This window comes from Corythoichthys intestinalis, chromosome 14 (assembly GCF_030265065.1).
Source record: "Corythoichthys intestinalis isolate RoL2023-P3 chromosome 14, ASM3026506v1, whole genome shotgun sequence".
NCBI lineage: Eukaryota > Metazoa > Chordata > Actinopteri > Syngnathiformes > Syngnathidae > Corythoichthys > Corythoichthys intestinalis.
Window position 1 is genome coordinate 32,531,171 of NC_080408.1, and position 18,000 is coordinate 32,549,170.

Sequence of the window (18,000 nt, forward strand, 5' to 3'; positions counted from 1 at the left end):
TGCGCTTCCGGATGATGACGCCACCCACCATGCGTAGTACCCTGAAAAAAGACGGAACGCTACCATATGTGGCTCGAGCCTTCAGAATAAAAGCACGACGTGTTCTGATGGACGTCGATGACAGGTGACCATCACGTTTAGCGTTTCCGAATCTCTTGATTGCTTTCATGTGGTGCCGTTGGAAACCGTCACATATGCTTTAAACGTCGTAGCAAAGGAGTCGTGTGGACTTCGTGTTCTTATTGGATTGTGACGAGGCGGCTCTTCCTTGAGACCCACACACTTGCGAGTCGCTCGTCACGACAGACGTCACGGCCGGCCGCCGGCGGGTATAAAATTTCAAGCGGGCTTTAGAAAGCGAAGTCAAAAGAAACCGAGTGACAGAAACCTAGCAGCAAACCCTCGTCGTAGAAAATGGTCAGGCTCACCTTCTATCCGGTGTCTGCGGAGAAAGATGGCAAAGAGGATGATGGTTGCGTCGACATACCGGACCTCGTAAGTTAATACTTTTTGTGCCAATTTTATTTTATTTTTTAAAATAATATCTAACGTGATTAATATGTATTTAATGTTAGTAAAAAAAAAAAAGTACAAAGTGATTTCTTCCTGAGAATTGCATGACTTTTATCCTTTATAATAGCAGTGGCTCGTTCATTAATCACATACAGTGGTTTATTATTGTGAATCAATAACTTTATTTATATTACGAAAAGGAATTGTACTTATTAGCAGGCTCAAAGTGATTTTCTTTGCTGTATCACAAGTTTTATTTTTTAATGATGAATTTTATGGTTCCTACCGAGAATAGTTTTTTAAAAAATGAGATCTTGTGTTTTTGTTATTAAGTAGAAGCTAAATCTAGTTGAGAAAGAATTACAATACATATGAAAATAAATATAAATTAATAAAATGTAAAAAAAAAAAAAAAAAAGAGTTTATGAAAGTTTATGACTCAAATTAGCGACAAAAGGCATCTATGGTAAAAAAAAAATGTAGTTAAGGAGGACATGAAGGTAGTTGGTGTGAGAGCAGAGGATGCAGAAGACAATAGAATAGAATAGCCCTTTGTCATTATACAGTTGTACAATGAACGTGTGGAGCATCTCCCTTTACAGTGCAGGACAAGTTAAAAAAAAAATCTCGAAAGTGGCTTGCAAGAATAAAGTACCGGTATAAAATCTAAATAAATATAAAATATGTATGAGGTCACAAGGCAATTTGAAGTGCTTTACATCACATGAAGATCATAAAAATCACATTAAAATCAATAGAACCTAAAAACAAAGACAATCGAAATAGGAAATAAAATTATACATACAAATAGCATTTAATCACGAATAGAAAAAAAACAACAACAAAAAAACTACTAATAATAATTGAACTTATTGAATATTGCACACGTAAAAATAATAAAACATCATTAAAATCAATAGAACATAAAAACAAAAGACAATCAAAATAGGAAATAAAATTATACATAAAAATCGCATCTAATCACGAATAGAATGAAAAAAAAAAAAAACTAATAATTGAAATAATTGAATATTGCACAAGTAAAAATCTCGAAAGTGGCATGCAAGAATAAAAGTATAAAATCAAAATAGGGTTAAATGGAGACAACTGATTCGCTGTGGCGACCCCTGAAGGGAAAAGCCGAAAGGAAAAAAAATTTTTTGTGATCGTTGATAATTTAGATACCAAAATGGTGGTCATTGTGATGGCTTTGTTATATCATGACTTTGATGTGATGGCTTAGTTATATAAGATTAATGTGTTTTGTGATTACAAAAGAGAAAAATGTATGGGTTAAAAATAGAAAACATTGTTAATTTTTCTGCCAAGTATTTTTATTTTTATTAACAATTGATAATGTGTTGGTTCTCACTGATTATTTTAAAGGTAGAACATGTTTTTTTTTTTTTTTTAGGCCGCAGGAATTACTGACTTATGATGTCATATTTTGTATATATTTCTACTAAGTTATCAACATCACCAGCATTGAAGCATGATCATTCACTGCAAAATTGGTAGGGTTTCTTTTGCCATAAATGGCAGTAAATGTGTTAAATGAAGTCTTCCTAATGAGCCAAACTGGTATAAATCACTTTACTAACGATACATGTCAAGCGACATCTGCTGCCAATCTAGCGTGGTGTCAAGAAGACGCCTGAGACACTGTTTATTTATAAGTGGGTATCCCACGTCGTCTCTTGCCTTCCGTGAGTAGAACGATGAAGGCGGCGAGACATTGGGTCGCCATCTGGAGTGACAAGTAAATCTGTGGACTGGCGAACACTGAGGTAACGTGTGGCCTGTTTTGTCTGCAGGCAGAGCAGGAAGAGCAAAAGATTGACGGCTTCAAGTCCAATGCCTTTGCGTTGCGGCACTTCTGCGCTGTGGTCGTTGTACTGATCGTCATGGTCGGAGTGGCGCTGGGATCCATCTTGGCCTACCGTTTCTACTTTCTCTCTAGGGTAGCGTATGCGTCACTTTACCATTTTAAGCATGAAGTCTAATTTTGATGCATGAATGAGAGAGCACTAATTTAATTGGTTTTGCTAGATGTCCAATCAGTTTTCACTGGGAGGAGCTAATGAATGAGCTAGTGTGTTACTTGGGCCTTTAATCAATAGTTAAGTCGCTTATTTATTGATTGCTAAAAAAGTAACTTGCTTTATAAAAGGTCCTAATCCTCAACTTCAGAATAGCCGTCTACGGTCGTGAGCGGCGATCGACTTTAGTCTCGACTATCAAAGATTTTGAGACCTATCGCCGTCTATAGCAGCAAAACATAAGCCATACTAACTCAACAGTGGCCTTAATGGCAATAGACAACTAGTCTAAACTGGCTCAAGCTGGCAGTGAATTGAGACGCGTGACTTTTGCAGATCCTGGACGGCGGGACCTTGTTCCACTGCAATGTGATTTACAGCGATGGCTTGACCAGGGACAGAGTGGAGTTTTCTGAGGCAGTGCGCATCTTACTAGAACATCATAGCCAGTTCATCTCTGTGCCTGTCCCCAATTTCGGAAAAGGCGACCCCGCCGACATCGTCCACGACTTCAGAATGGTCAGTGGCCTCACGTCTCCTTGTGATTGGCTCTATATTAAAATTAAAATTTATTTTGTGCATGCACAGAACCTGACTGCTTATTGGGACAAAGATTTGGACAATTGCTACATCTCCCAGCTGGACACAGCGCACGTGCCACCTCCTGAAAACCTTTTGGACCTATTCAACAAAGTCGATGTAAGACCATGAGCTCAAGTCACATTGTGGCATTAAGGTGGGTTGCAAGTTCGTGGACTCACTTGGTGTTTTTGTTGCAGACCGGGATGTATTTCCCACATAACTACATGGTCAAAGAAGAGATGGTTGTGACCTCGCGTGCAAAAAAGGTCCAGAGCCCCATTATCAATGAGATGTGCCACAACAAGGACACCTACTGGCTGGCTAAACGTGCAAACTCTGCTTCTCGTGAGTACATGATTCAACAGTGACACGCGTGTGGCTTCTTAGCTTAAATTTGAACCAAATGTAAGTATTGACTCATTGACTGCCATTGATGGCAATAGACTTCAAAACCATATTGACTGGGAGGACGGCCCACAGTTAAATTGGATTGGACGACTGTGGTCGTCAGTGGCAGTGAGAAGTGATCACTCCGTGCTAGCCAGTTAGTGGATTCAGAGCTGGGTAGAGTTGCCCAAAAATGTACTCAAGAGTAGCGCGACATTTAAAATAATATTACTCAAGTAAAAGTAGTCATCCAAAAAATGTAAAAATAAAAAAGTATTAGATGAAAAAAACCTACTCGATGAGTAAGATTGTGAGTGACTGCTTATGATATACTTATATATGTAAAAAAAAAAAAAAATTCTCGGCACAGTTATCCATATGAACTGTTATTATTATATCGTTCTACAACCTATACATAACCACATTGAGCCAAAGAATTACAGTGGTACCTCTACATACGAAGTTAACCCATTCCAGGACCTTGTTTGTAAATTGAAATTGTCGTATGTCGAGTAGGATTTTCCTATAAGAATACATTCCATTCATTTGTTCCACAGCTAGGAAACCAACACTAAATCCTTAATAAGTACTGCTGGTACTATTACAAATGGCAATTACACTAAACAAGTTATGAATAAAAATCGGAAGGAATAATACTACAGTATAATAATAATTATAATAATAATAATTCCTGTAATGATGTAACGACTCTTGTTCTAATGTAGCGGATGTCTTTTGCGTGCTGTATCTGAACGCACTGTGTGGCTGATGTGACCGTAAGATTGGTGCGGTAGATTTTACTTTGAATGTTCTCTTGTTGGCGTCAATGGTGGAGAGACAGCAAGAACCAAAAGTGGTAAAATGTGGCAATGTATTTTGCCATATGGCATTTTTTTGGTATGTGGCAAAATGGATTTGGATTTTGGAAAAATTGGACGTGCATAGCTGTCAATGGCATAGCCTGACTTGGGTGTCAACTGAATGTCAATGCGCTCTAATGTAAAGTGTATAGTCAAAAATCACAGCCACACGTTTTTCTGCCATTTAAAATGAATAGAAAATTTGGACGTGCATAGTTGTCAATGGAATGAATGTGCATGGCCTTCAAAACTGCCATATACCCCCAGAAATTACCAGCCACCCCCCCCAAAAATGTGACAAACCAAAATCCATTTTGCCACACACCCAAAAAAATGCCACATGTGAAAATCCATTTTGCCACATGGCAAAAAAATACGTGGCAAAAAAAAACCCACATGCCAAAAAAAGGCCAAATGACAAAATCAGTTTTGCCACATGGCAAAAAAATGCCACATGCCCAAAAAAATGCCACATGGCAAAACCAGTTTTGCCACATGGCAAAAAGAATGCCACATGGCAAAATCCATTTTGCCACATGGCAAAAAAAAAATGCTACATGGCAAAATCCATTTAGCAACGTGGCAAAATTTTTGCCACATGGCAAAAAAATGTCACAGGGCAAAAGCCATTTTGCTACATGGCAAAATCCACTTTTGGTTCTCGGCCCTGCTGCAATGGCGGCAGACAGTAGGCGTCTTGTGCTGCACAATTTCTGAAATGAATGATTAAAAACCTGGCGAAGCTGGCGATTCGTTCGGCGATGTTACCACAATAATCGCCACCTTATAAAGACTGGTAGGAGGACCGTCGAGATTGTAGACATTTGACGGCCGTATTGTTAAGCCAGTTCACGGACGCGCACACCACCCTCATATTTGTCTATCATTCCCATCTTCATTTCAGTGCTAAGGGTCACCTTTTTCCTTTTTTCACCACCTGCACTAATGTGTGTCTGTCTTGCGGGAAAACAAACTAAGGCGCTGTTATAAATCGTCGTATTTGGAGCATGTTGTCGAATGTAAAAACAAACGGCGAGAAATTTTACGTCTGATGTCGAAAAGATCATGTGTCGAAGCATTCGTATGTCGAGGTACCACTGTATATGAAAAATGAATTACAGCAAGAGAAGGATAAAACATTTCCTATTAAGAAATTAAAAGGATCATACCTCCGGTTTTCTGTGGTCAATCGACTCCCGATAAAAATTGGAGGGAGCGCTTTCGAGTCAGGTTGATGGCAGCGCTATATGTCAAATACTTTTTACGGTGCTTTAAAGACGCCACGTGATTAAACAGACCTGCGTAATCATAGAACAGTAAGCTTGAGTCTGATTGATATAATGCAGGGGTCAGCGACCCGCGACTCCGTATCCACATGCGGCTCTTTGAACCTTCCAATGCGGCTCAGTTTTAAAGATTAAAATTTATTCTAGGGCTTGTGAGATTCAATAAAGAGTCAGGATCACTGTTTTGTGTAAATGTAAACCGACTATGTAAAGTCAAGGTTGCACCTGGGAAGGTGAACCCACAAGTCTTTGCTTTATTCACAGGTGTAAACACTGTCAAATGGTTAAAGGAAGCTAAAAGCTTTTGTTATGTAAATATGCACCACAGAATATGTTTCAATACACACAAACACAACCTGGTACAATCAGTTCAAAAGTCAATATGTGCACGCGGCTCCCAGTGATGACTAATTTGCAGAAACTTGGTTGAGATGGAGCTTTGACTGTTAAAGGTTACATCCATTGTTGCGACGTCTCATTGGTGAAACTGGTAGAGCCACTGTTGGCATTTCTGGCCCAAAAAAATCTAATATGTAAAATAGAAAAACTGTAACGACTCGTGTCGCCCAAAGTAGCAGAATAAGAGTAGCATTTCTTCTTCACAAAGTAAAGCGTAAGAAGGAAGGCTTAGTAAAACTACTCATAGAAGTATAGTTCTCAAAAAGTTACTCAAATAAATGTAACTGAGTAAATGTAATGCGTTACTTCCCACCTCTTGAGTGGATTGGATGTAATTCGCAATGGCAGTGAATGATTTAAAGGCGACAGGCAACAAAATAATCCAGAAGTATAAGGATACTGCAATACTATATACACACATATGGCGGAAAACACTCGGGTGACTTGACGTTCCACTCTAAGACCCCCAATTTGGCCAAATTTCAAAATTATCCTATATGCATGTGTGATACATCATTGGAAAGCTTAAAATCTCAATTTTCTGGGGGGAAAAAAATTTGAACAGGAGGGCATAAAAAAAATGATTATGATTAAGATATTGTCGCGTACTTGCCTCTTTTCAATCCAAAAACTCCATGTAGCATGTATCACCGAGTGTCGAGACACTGCTGTGAATGGCCGCAGCCGGATTTTGGGATTTTATGGGTGAAACATAACGGGCCGTGCAGAGACCGATGGATGGGCAGGTTCTCGTAAATCAAAAGGGGCACATGAACAAAAATTTAATAGACCTTACGACAACATAACTTCCAGTTTAACCAGCTTTACAGTATAATTGGCTGTGACTATGACCGGCTTTAATTGGGAGGGGGGAATAGTGAATAGAAATCAACACTGTCATCAACACTTTCTGGCTGTGACTCCATCTTTGCGTCTTTTCTTCCTTCAAACTCTTTCTTACTCAACTTGTTCATCTGTGAATAAACCAAATCAGATGTTCACTGAGCCACCATCAACAGTTTTTTCAAAACTTAATTCATTATTAGGGAACTTAAAGATGTGTACCTTTCTAGATAACGTGAAGAGATATTAGTATTTTTTTAAAAGGTGTTTTTGGTGTCCAAGTACTCGGTGGCGTGCCTGCACAGTCTGCCAGCACACACATAAGCACAAAAAAAAAGCCCAAGTCAAAAAGGGCACTTTGGGCATGTGGGGGCAAAGGGGCAGGTGCTCAAGCACCCTCTGCCCCTCCTCCCCCATGCACGTTCCTGCATGGTAATATAACAACGGTGGCAATGCAAAAATCGCACAGATCAAGGAGTGGTGGAAATTTTATTTTCATGTATTTACCCTTTTAATCGTTTTTTTTTTTTTTTTATATCATCTAAAATATCTGGGAAAATGCGACATTGACAACAAATATATAATAAAGCGATAGTTATGAGGTAGATTTCAGTGACTTATTTTGAGACACAATTTTTTTCATTGTGATGTAATTTAAGTTTAAAATATATATATTTATAATTTTATAAATGCGTTTTTTTTAAACTAAATATTAAATTAATGATTCTACGCTAAAAATGATAAGACATTTCAAATAATATAATTCTTTTTATGGCTGGGTTTAAACAAAAGCAGTTGTGCTGTGTCTGTAAACGGGGGTCTTCAGGGTAAAACGGACATAAAAATAGTTCGGGGGTTTATGGTGGCATGAAACTGCTATGGCAGCATAAAGACATATTTTTCTATCAAACACAACAGTTCTATTGGCTTAAAATACAGCAGTTTATTTTAAAAAGGGGTGCAAGAGCAGAAACTGCTTTTTTGCCATATATTTATCACACTGAAAATGTACAGCGACAACAAAAAAAGATAACAACCATTGTATTCTGAGAATTTTGATTGACAGTTTCCTACATTTCAATATGTTGTGAGGTTTTGCCCCCTAATATAAAATTTTGCCACCTAATGGCTTCATTTTCTTTCAAAGCTGAGAAGAATTTAGGCTGAATTTACGCATCTTGTGTCAATTTGCTGCAAGCCAATAAAAAAGGCACTGGGAAGCAGTTTTGACACTTCTGATCGAAATAAAATTGTAATTTAAAATTTATAGTGTACACACATCAGCATAGTTGACATGACAAAAGTATTGAAAATTTGACAATCTTAAAAAATACGCATTAAAATTTCAAGTGATGTTTTTTATTTCCAGACATGTTTTCTTCCGTGAATTATAAATCATAAAAGTTGCGTGTAAAAAGACTAGGTAGGGAAAAAAAATGCCCCACCACTTGATCTCCCACTATTATTTAATTATTTTGATTAAGTATAATATCCCAATTTTGAAAATGTGGAAAATACAATAGTCAAAAGAAGAAACTCCACAACTGACGTCATTTTGTGAACCATATTTGTGGAAATATTATAAAAAAACAACACGCTTAGTCACAGGGAATCCGATATGTCGTCAAGTGTCCAAATCTGGACTTCCTGTTGAGTGCGTTTGCGCGTGGGTGGGCATAGCCTGGGAGCTCACTGTGAGTCACTGCTAGTGGAAATGCATCCACTCAAATGTGGAGGATGGCATGAGTGATGAGTGTCTCTTGGCCTTTGATTGGCATGACAGCTTATAGGAGGTGACGCAACTTGCTTGCTTTCACTCATGTACAAAAATAGACTGGTTTGGTCTTAGAAGAAGAAAATGAATAGTGGTTGTGGCCTCACTGGACATAGAAAATAAAGTAGTGTTCTTGTTCTTTTCAGGTACGAAGCGCAGCAAAAAAGACTGCCACATCATACGCCACTTTGAGAACCCTTACCTTATCGAAACCAGCATCTGCAATGAGGATTAAGTCCACCGACCAACTGTTTCGAGTTTTCGTCAAGAATTCTCACCTCGAACTTCTGCACTTAATTTTCATTTTTCATTTTTTCCCCCCCATCTCGAGTGATTGTTTTTACTAGTGTGCATGTGTATCAATGTGGTGGAGGAGTGGTTAGCACATCTTCCATGTATTGGAGTTGACATGTTCTCACTGTGGGTTTTCCCCGGGTACTCCGGTTTCCTCCCATACTACAAAAACATGTTAAAAAGTGTGAATGGTTTTGTGACTTGTGACTGGCTGCCAACAAGTAACCCAGCCTCTGGCTCAGTCAGCTGGGAAAGGCAACCCAAGTGAGAATGGCAAATTTTAAACAAAGAATAGCTAATTTTACTAAACAATTTACTTAGAATGTGCAGCTTCAGTTGCAGGCTTTTTATGATTTGAATGTTTGAAAAAAATACCTCATGTAGTTTAGAAGTGAGTCAAATAGTAAAGGACTTTTGATTGTTACAAAGCAATATATGAATTTACATATGCGCTGCGTGGTATCATGATTTCGTACATTTGTAGTTTACAAACGGCTTCGGACTGTAAATAGAGCGACAGAACTAAGTTATTGACCGTGTGAATATTAAGATTACTTGACTGTAGATAATTGAAATCACTGATCTTCCCATTGTGGTGATTGTCAACTTTAGAAAATCATTAATTTGGGTTATCAGTCTCAGTTGACGTGATACATGTGAGTATTATCTATTGAAGTGTCTTGCTGCTTTAATAAACTATTCATCACTTTGGTCTTTTTCAACAAATTTATTACGTAAAACAACATGGCAATTTGCATTGTATCAATACATTGGCCCAAAGGTGGGCAAAGTGCACACCCAGAGCATAAAAAGGGAATGACTAGTAATTGGGCAATATCATTACTATTACACGAGGAACTAGAATAGACCCTACTCACGTGACGTCACAGCCACGCCCCCGCGCCATGTTGTCCGTATACTCGTCATGTTAATGCATTAGCGCTTCGTAAATTCCTCCTATTATGGCATGTTCTTCTGCTCGTTAATATTAATAATCAAAATGGTGAAGTCGTGTGTGGCGGTCGGTTGCAAAAACAGAAGATAGACGGAGAGACTTGAAGTTTTACCGTATTCCGAGAGACCCAGAGAAGAGACTGAGATTGACTGCTGCAATTCGACGAGAAAACTGGGCTCCAAACGATTACAACAGATTATGTAGTAGTCATTTTATATCTGGTAAGATGCATTTAATATATATTTAGAGGGTTTTGGGCTGACAACCACAATTAAGATCATTGCTAGGCTAATCGCCGACAACATACACTCAGACGTTGTGAATGAACTACCTGAAAATATATAATTATAAGGGGATAATCAGACAGTTGTCATACAATGAATTTACAACTTCACTATTGAGGTCAAAAGCATAAAAAATCAACTAGGGACAATCTGGAGTAGTGCTATCGCACTTCATATTTATTACATATATATGTAGTGAGTGCTATCGCTAAACCATATAAACATTAAAAACCCTAGCTCCATTGACAAATAACATGAAATACATTAGACTTCACAGTGGATGTTAGCAAGAACAAAAGATTTTGAATTGAAAATTTCGTAACTCACCTTCCCGAGCACACGATAGATTCCTGCCGAATTTTCGTGGACGAGGACCTGTTTCACCCAACCAGCAACAAGTTTTTCAAACTTTCGTGAGAATAGGCTGATTTTGTGTGGACAAGATAGTTGTAAATATCAGGGTAGCTAGCAGATGTCAGGCAAAGACTGCGAAGACAGCGGGTCGAAGAACATCGATTTAGGCATCAAATATGGATCTGGCGAATGGATAAACTGAAGCTTTTCCACATACCGCCTTTTATGCAACGCATCCAATGAGTTTACGGCGTCAGATAACACCGGGGCGTTCATGAATTGCTCTATAACTTGCACGACTAATTGAAAACAATGAGAATAGGTCTAAAAAATACGGACAATATGGCGGCCGGATACAGTGACACGTCATTTTGTGACGTAGGTGAGTAGGGTCTATACAGTAGCTTTTATGCAGACACGAGAGGAAATTGAGAATTAATGCAAGATTAGCTGCCTATTTTTTTTAACTGAGTAAAATCTGGTTTCCATGTAATTTATGTCACGCATTTTCTGGGAAAATATTTTTTATAATATAGCTAAACTTTCTCCATTAGGGAACCTGCCAGAGCGTAAACACACAATCCAGGACACTCAAAAACATAGACTGAAAAACACCCACTGAGGCGTCCAAACCCATTTTAGGAGGCTGTGAACTTCCTGAGCGTGATAACAATGAGCGCCAGGAGGACAGACGCTCCCAGGAAGACTGCGATGACGATGGCAGTGATAGCTCCTGGTCCAAGAACCCCTACACATGAACACAAACAAAAAATTGTATTAAGGTCTTTGTTAATCTTTGTTAACACTTGAAATTATTTTGAGTTAGTGTAACAAAAGCATGTCTCATAATGTCAGCTCAAGTGTTCAACAGCAGAATTACACCAATAATTACACACTTATTCCACTACCAAGTACTGGACTGCTAGCCAAGGGGTTGGGGTTTGTCCAAACTATGGCTTGTGAGCCAACTGTGGCCGGCTGCTCAGTTTTTAAAGTATGAAAGTATAGAACACAGCGTGCACGAGATGCATAATTCAGCCTAAATTTTGTTGCACTTCAGTTTTAACGAAGCTAGTCACTTAAACAGTCCCTCTCCAATTAGTTCAGGGGTCAAAACCTGATATGTTGAAATCCATCTAGGAAATTGTAGAATTTCAGTATTTTTAATCTATATGAATTTATATTTTTTAAATGATCTAATGTGATCAATTAAGCTGTTTTAGTTGTGCTCTTTGTTCTGCAAAGTTTGTTTCAGTAGTGCAAATATAAATACCAGAGTTTATTAGTGGTGTCAACAATAATCGATGCGCCGATGCATCCCGATGCAGGGCATGGACGATTCGATTCGGGCAACAAGCCGAATCGATTCAGCACATTTTATAAGTACGTTAAAAAATCTTCCCTTCGCAATTCCGGTGATGCAACGGATTTGGTTTCCCCATTTGTATTATTATTCTCATGTTTCATTTTTTACACACTGCATAACTCTGGTCAAGTTTCCCACCAACATCGTAGAAGCCAAAATGTCTCCAGATGTCTGCTTTCAATGTCTTAGGTGCATCAATAATCTTTCTCGCTCCCTCTTTCTCCGCTTCAGCCATTGTTATGTTATGTTATGTCTTATCTCTTAGAGGTTAGATCTTGTGCCCGAACCCGAACGGGTCAGTCCCAAAATGTTAAGCATTCACGTTCGGGTTGGGTCGGGTCGGGCTGCTGCGCCGGACTAATAAATTATTTTTAAAAAATGGGATAAAACCGAGAGCAGGCTCTCTGTATTGTGCATTTGCTTGTGCATGCACATGAATCCATGGCGCCACCCGCTTTTTCTTCTTCTCCGTTGTGGCGCTTGCGATTCGTTACGAAAGACACTTTTATTTATGCACACAAAGGCAACACAAATGTTATCCTTTTGAATCTTCTCCTCTGTGTGTCTGCAAAATCGCATATTGTTTTCTTATATTAAACTTTCCCAGCGTTATTTTGTTGTGTAAATGCTTCATAAAAATATGTAGACTATTTAAACATTAAGAAGACTTGCGTTTTTTTTCCTGCCAACTGAGAATTCGTTACGACACTTTTTTATGCACACAAAGGCAACACAAATGTGATCCTTTTGAATCTTCTCCTCTGTGTGTCTGCAAAATCGCATATTGTTTTCTTATATTAAACTTTCCCAGCGTTATTTTGTTGTGTAAATGCTTTTATCATGATCATAAAAATATGTAGACTATTTAAACATTAAGAAAACGTTTTTTCTGCCAACTCAAAGAAATGAAAATAAATTGCTGCTGCTGCGTTTTTTTTTCCGCGTTACTCCAAGTCGGGTCGGGCTTCAATACCAGCGGGCCGTGTCGGGTCGGGCTGGATTTTTTAGGCCCGATCTAACCTCTACAATCTCTCTGCTCTCTCGATTGCAAAAAAATGATATTTCCTCATGTTGAAACAGATTGTTATGGCTGCTAAAATTCTGCTGCACTTCATTTTAATTCATTTTTTATTGTCATGTGGTAGTTACTGATTGCATTTCTAAGTTGATTGCACATATCTAGTGGGCTAGGCCTACATTTGACTTTTGTTCTACATTGCAATTTAGTTGATGTTTTGTTTGCAACTGATCCCTGGATTGTTACTGCGATAAAGATTTTTATTTTTATTGATGGGTCGTCGTGACTAAAATACAGTGACTGTTATTACTGATTTTGCACAGGAGTTCAGATGTTGCACTGTGTGAAAGGCTGCTAAAGTGTGTAAAAAAAAAAAAAAAAAAAAGAGAGAAAGCCCTGGTCTCATTCAAAGCACCAATTAAATGCTGTGATCTTTTTTTTTTTTTAATATATATATCTGAAAATATTTTCATTTGACTTCAACCAGGAGTGACACAAGAGCCAATAAAAAGTTGTTTAATGTCTGACCGCTTGTGTTGCCTCATGATTCACGAAAAATATGCTTTGTAGAGCTGAAACGAGTACTCGAGCAACTCGAGTAACTCGAGTTTAAAAACTGATCCGAGTGATTTTATTCACCTCGAGTAATCGTTTATTTTGACAGGTCTAAGCATCACGTTTTGTTAGGACTACTTTTAATGCGGGACAACGCGCTGTCACGTGCGGAGAGGAAGAAGGGGAAAAAAAAAAAACTTACTGCAGCCGACAGCCGCCACAAACGACGCCGACGTTGCTAAATACTAGCCCGCACAATGCTACATTGGTAACAGGCAGCGTCTGGCGCGTCTCATAGAGATCACATGTATGTTGAACTAGATGCGAAATGACAGAGTCGGCCGCGTCTGGGCAGCGTTTGTAAACAGCCGCCATCTTAAAGCAGTACAGCGCTAAGCGCTAATAAAGAGCGCTAATAAAGAGCGCTAAGCGCTAATAAATAAGATTAACGTTACTGTCGCTACTAGCTCACGGAACGTTAGCCCTGCGGAGGGCTAGGTTTCAATTAATTATGACCACTGTCGATGCGTGGCTAACGTGTCTTACATACAGGCTTTAACATAACATAGCATTGTGGAGTGATGAGGGTGTAAAATAAAAACTTAATCATGCTAACTATCAATTTTAGCTCAGTAGTCATTGCTGGATAAAACACCAAGTAGCACTGGTCCCTAATGTGCTCCAATACAGCCTGTATCATACATTTATTTTGAACACTGCAAAAACTCAAAATCCTATCAGGACTTACAGTTTAGACTAACTTAAAACTTAACTAGAACTTAAAAATGGCTTGACACAAAGAGAAATTCAATTGAAACACGTGGGAAAAAAATCCTAACTTTTAAGTGATTTGTGTTATCAAGCGTAACGGCATTTTTAGGTAAGATATATATATATAATAATAAGATCTAAAAATTTTTTGAGTGAAAGCAGTGAATTAGTCTTTTTTTTTGAATTAGTCTTTTTTTTTTTTTAATTCTAGTTACACCTGAGATGCAATTGTTGGCTGTTTTCAACAATATACAACGAAAATAAAGACATTGATTGACTGAAAATGGTTCAAGATTAGATGAAATGTCTTGTTTTCTCATGTATATGTATAATTGCTCTTCACCTAAAAATATATTTGTTTTATCCGATTACTCGATTAATCGATAGAATTTTCAGTCGATTACTCGATTACTAAAATATTTGATAGCTGCAGCCCTAATGCTTTGCTTTAGAATTTTAATGCATCCCAGGCTTTGGCATCGCGATGCATTGCCTAATCGAACTGAATCGAATCGTGGCCCTCCGAATCGTAATCAAATCGAATCGTGAGGGCAGTGCCGATGCACACCTCTAGTGTTTATACAGTATATCAATATCCTCATACCAAAGGGCATAGGTTTGGGCTAAACATTTGTAGGGACGTTATAACAGCATAAGCTACAGTGCTGGCCAAAAGTATTGGCACCGCTACAATTCTTTCAGATAATGCTCAAATTTCTCCTAGAAAATGATTGCAATTATAAATGCTTTGGTAGTAATACTTTCTTTTTATTTGCTTGCAATGAAAAAAAGAAAAGAGAATGGGGAAAAAAAAAAAAATCATTATCATTTTACCAAAAGCTCCAAAAATGGGCCGGAGATAAGTATTGGCACCCTAAGCCTAATACGTGGTAGCACAACCTTTACACAAAATAACTGCGACCAAATTGCCATTTTCAGATCTCTCCACAGGTGATCTATGGGATTCAGGTCTGGACCCATTGCAGGCCTCTTTAGAAATCTCCAGTGCTTTCTCTCAAACCATTTTCTAGTGCTTTTTGAAGTGTGTTTAGGGTCATTGCCCTGCTGGAAGACCCATGACCTCTGAGGGAGACTCAGCTTTCTCACATTGGGCCCTACATTATGTTGCAAAATTTGTTGGTAGTCTTCAGACTTCATAATGCCATGCACACGGTCAAGCAGTCCAGTGCTAGAGGCAGCAAACCAACCCGAAAACATCAGGGAACGTAAATCATGTTTGATTGTGGGGACCATGTTTTTTTTCTTTGAAGGCCTCGTTTTTTTCCCCTGTAAACTCAATGTTGATGCCTTTTCCCAAAAAGCTCTACTTTTGTCTCATCTGACCAGAGAACATTCTTTCATGGCTTTCTCAGGTAAATTTTGACACTCCAGCCAGGCTTTTTTTATATCTCTGGCTCAGAAGTGGGGTCTTCCTGGGTATCCTACCATAGAGTCCCTTTTCATTCAGATGCCGACGGATAATACGGGTTGACACTGTTGTACCCTCGGACTGCAGGACAGCTTGAACTTGTTGGGATGTTAGTTGAGGTTCTTTATCCACCCTCTACACAATCTTTCGTTGAAATCACTCGTCAATTTTTCTTTCCCGTCCACATCTAGGGAGTTTAGCCACAGTGCTATGGGCTTTACACTTATTGATGACACTGTGCACGGTAGACACAGCAACATTCAGGTCTTTGGAGATGGATTTGTAGCCTTGACATTACCCATGCTTCCTCACAATTTTGCTTCTGAAGTCCTCAAGCAGTTCTTTGGTCTTCTTTCTTTTCTCCATGCTCAATGTGGTACACACAAGGACACAGGACAGAGGTTGAGTCAACTTTAATCCATTTTAACTGGCTGCAAGCGTGATTTAGTTATTGCCACCACAGGTAAGTAACAGGTGCTGTTAATTACACAATTTAGAGAAGCATCACATGATTTTTGAAAGGGTGCCAATACTTTTGTCCGGCCGATTTTTGGAGTTTTGTGTAAAATAATAATGTTTTAAATTTTTTTCCCGTTCTCTTTAGTGTTTTTTCATTGCAAGAAGAATAAATGAAAATATTACTACCAAAGCATCTGTTATTGCAATCATTTTCCGGGAGAAATTGAGCATTAACTGACAGAATTGCAGGAGTGCCAATACTTTTGGCCAGCATTGTACATGTATACTTTTTGCTGTGACCAGGACATTAATAGGAATAAACAGATTGATTAAACGGGGGCTACATTTCTCACAAATAGCAAATAATTAATTGATAGGCTAAATGATCAATGCAAAATAAATCTGTACCAACTTTCATGTGCATTTTTTTAGGTGATACACGGTTCGATTCAATTGTTTTCAAAAACAACTAAAGAAACATTTTGAAAAACTTTATTAGCAAATTTAAATTTCAATATTTGAACATAAATTATATTAACATACATAATAAATACACACTTCTTAATAATCTCTTCACAATCCAGGAATGCAAAAAAAAAAACATTTATCTTAAGACCACTCAACATTTTGTGTCTAATGTCTAAATAAATAAATATAATTTAAAAAAACTCCAAGTCAGGGTATCACAAACATAAATAAAAATGGAGCCTTCCTTCAGGTAAAACACGACTCCTTTTCCCCTACAAGCATAGCTACACGCAACATAAAATGAAAACCTTTTACCTCAACTAGCATTAATGTATGATTATCTGAAAAAAAATGACTGGAGAGGCTGCAAATAAAAATATCTTTAAATATATAATGTAGAAAGTAAATAAATAAATTTAAAATAGATGCAAGTCATCAGCCAATCAAACATGCGTTTGAGGGGAAAAATGGACTGACACATTCAGCAAGTAAAAAGGGGTAAATGAAATTGAACATCATGAAAATATTTCACTTAATAATGGTAGGATCTATTCTATCCTTATAACATAAAGGAAGACAATCTAAATTATAAATATCACTGAAGTCATTATCTAATGCAAAATAAGGTTGCTTAAAAGTTGGTGGGGACAATTTGAGCAAAAGTTGGTAGTGTTATGTCCCTACTGTCCCTATGCAATCCTACGCTCTTGCTTATACCGCGGACATATTTTGTTGCTTGTAACCCTTAATTGACTGCCTTTGACAGTTATAGAAATCAAATCCATTTCAACTGGGAAGGCTGGGATTAAGCGATCGCTGCCCTCCCTCCCTGTAAAAATTGTTTAGAAATCTATTGCCCTCAATGGCAGTAAATGAGTTCATACTTTTAAGTGCCTACGACAGCAAAATGCATGTTTATTTCATATTTCACACAGAATTTTATGCTCCTGAATGAAATGGACCGCTTGGATGTGTATGAAAGCGATCAATTAATATATTCAATTTTTGCAATCCCGTGCCATGAAAATGAGTGACTTCCTGGACTGAGGAAGAATGTGAATGTGACGTCACCCGGGTCAGCATCTCACAATACAGCATTGCTTTATAGCATGCAGATGGACTGTGGATTCAGCTGATTTTGCGGATTAATGTGTTTCCATTTTTCGCATCACGGCAGCCAAATGTGCTGCAGGTTTTTGTTGCTGCATCAGGGAGAGGCGTGTGAGCCTTTTTGGGTTTCAAAAAGTTCCTGTTTACCGCGGCGAATGGCCAAAACAAGTCCGACAAGTCTGGGACCATTGGAGGAAGTGAGTAAACTATGTGTTTTGTATCATGTCAAATATAGGGATCATGGCACACGTTTT

The 18,000-nt window shown here is 38.2% G+C and overlaps 2 protein-coding genes across 2 annotated transcripts in view; one reads left to right on the top strand and one right to left on the bottom strand.

Annotated features, from left to right (window-relative positions):
* Window positions 1-308: 308 nt before the first annotated feature.
* Window positions 309-9,688, top strand: LOC130930400 (integral membrane protein 2C-like). The gene is made up of 6 exons (XM_057858329.1): window positions 309-495; window positions 2,328-2,474; window positions 2,889-3,071; window positions 3,141-3,251; window positions 3,332-3,479; window positions 8,830-9,688. The coding sequence occupies exons 1-6, from the start codon at window positions 415-417 to the stop codon at window positions 8,916-8,918; spliced, it is 759 nt and encodes a 252-aa protein (XP_057714312.1). The 5' UTR covers window positions 309-414; the 3' UTR covers window positions 8,919-9,688.
* A 6-nt stretch (window positions 9,689-9,694) lies between these two features.
* Window positions 9,695-18,000, bottom strand: part of snorc (secondary ossification center associated regulator of chondrocyte maturation) — a 29,097-nt gene continuing 20,791 nt past the window's right edge. The window contains exon 3 of the mRNA XM_057858330.1: window positions 9,695-11,318. Within this exon, the coding sequence (XP_057714313.1) occupies window positions 11,209-11,318 (110 nt within the window). The 3' untranslated portion in view covers window positions 9,695-11,208. The remainder of the gene's footprint in view (window positions 11,319-18,000) is intronic.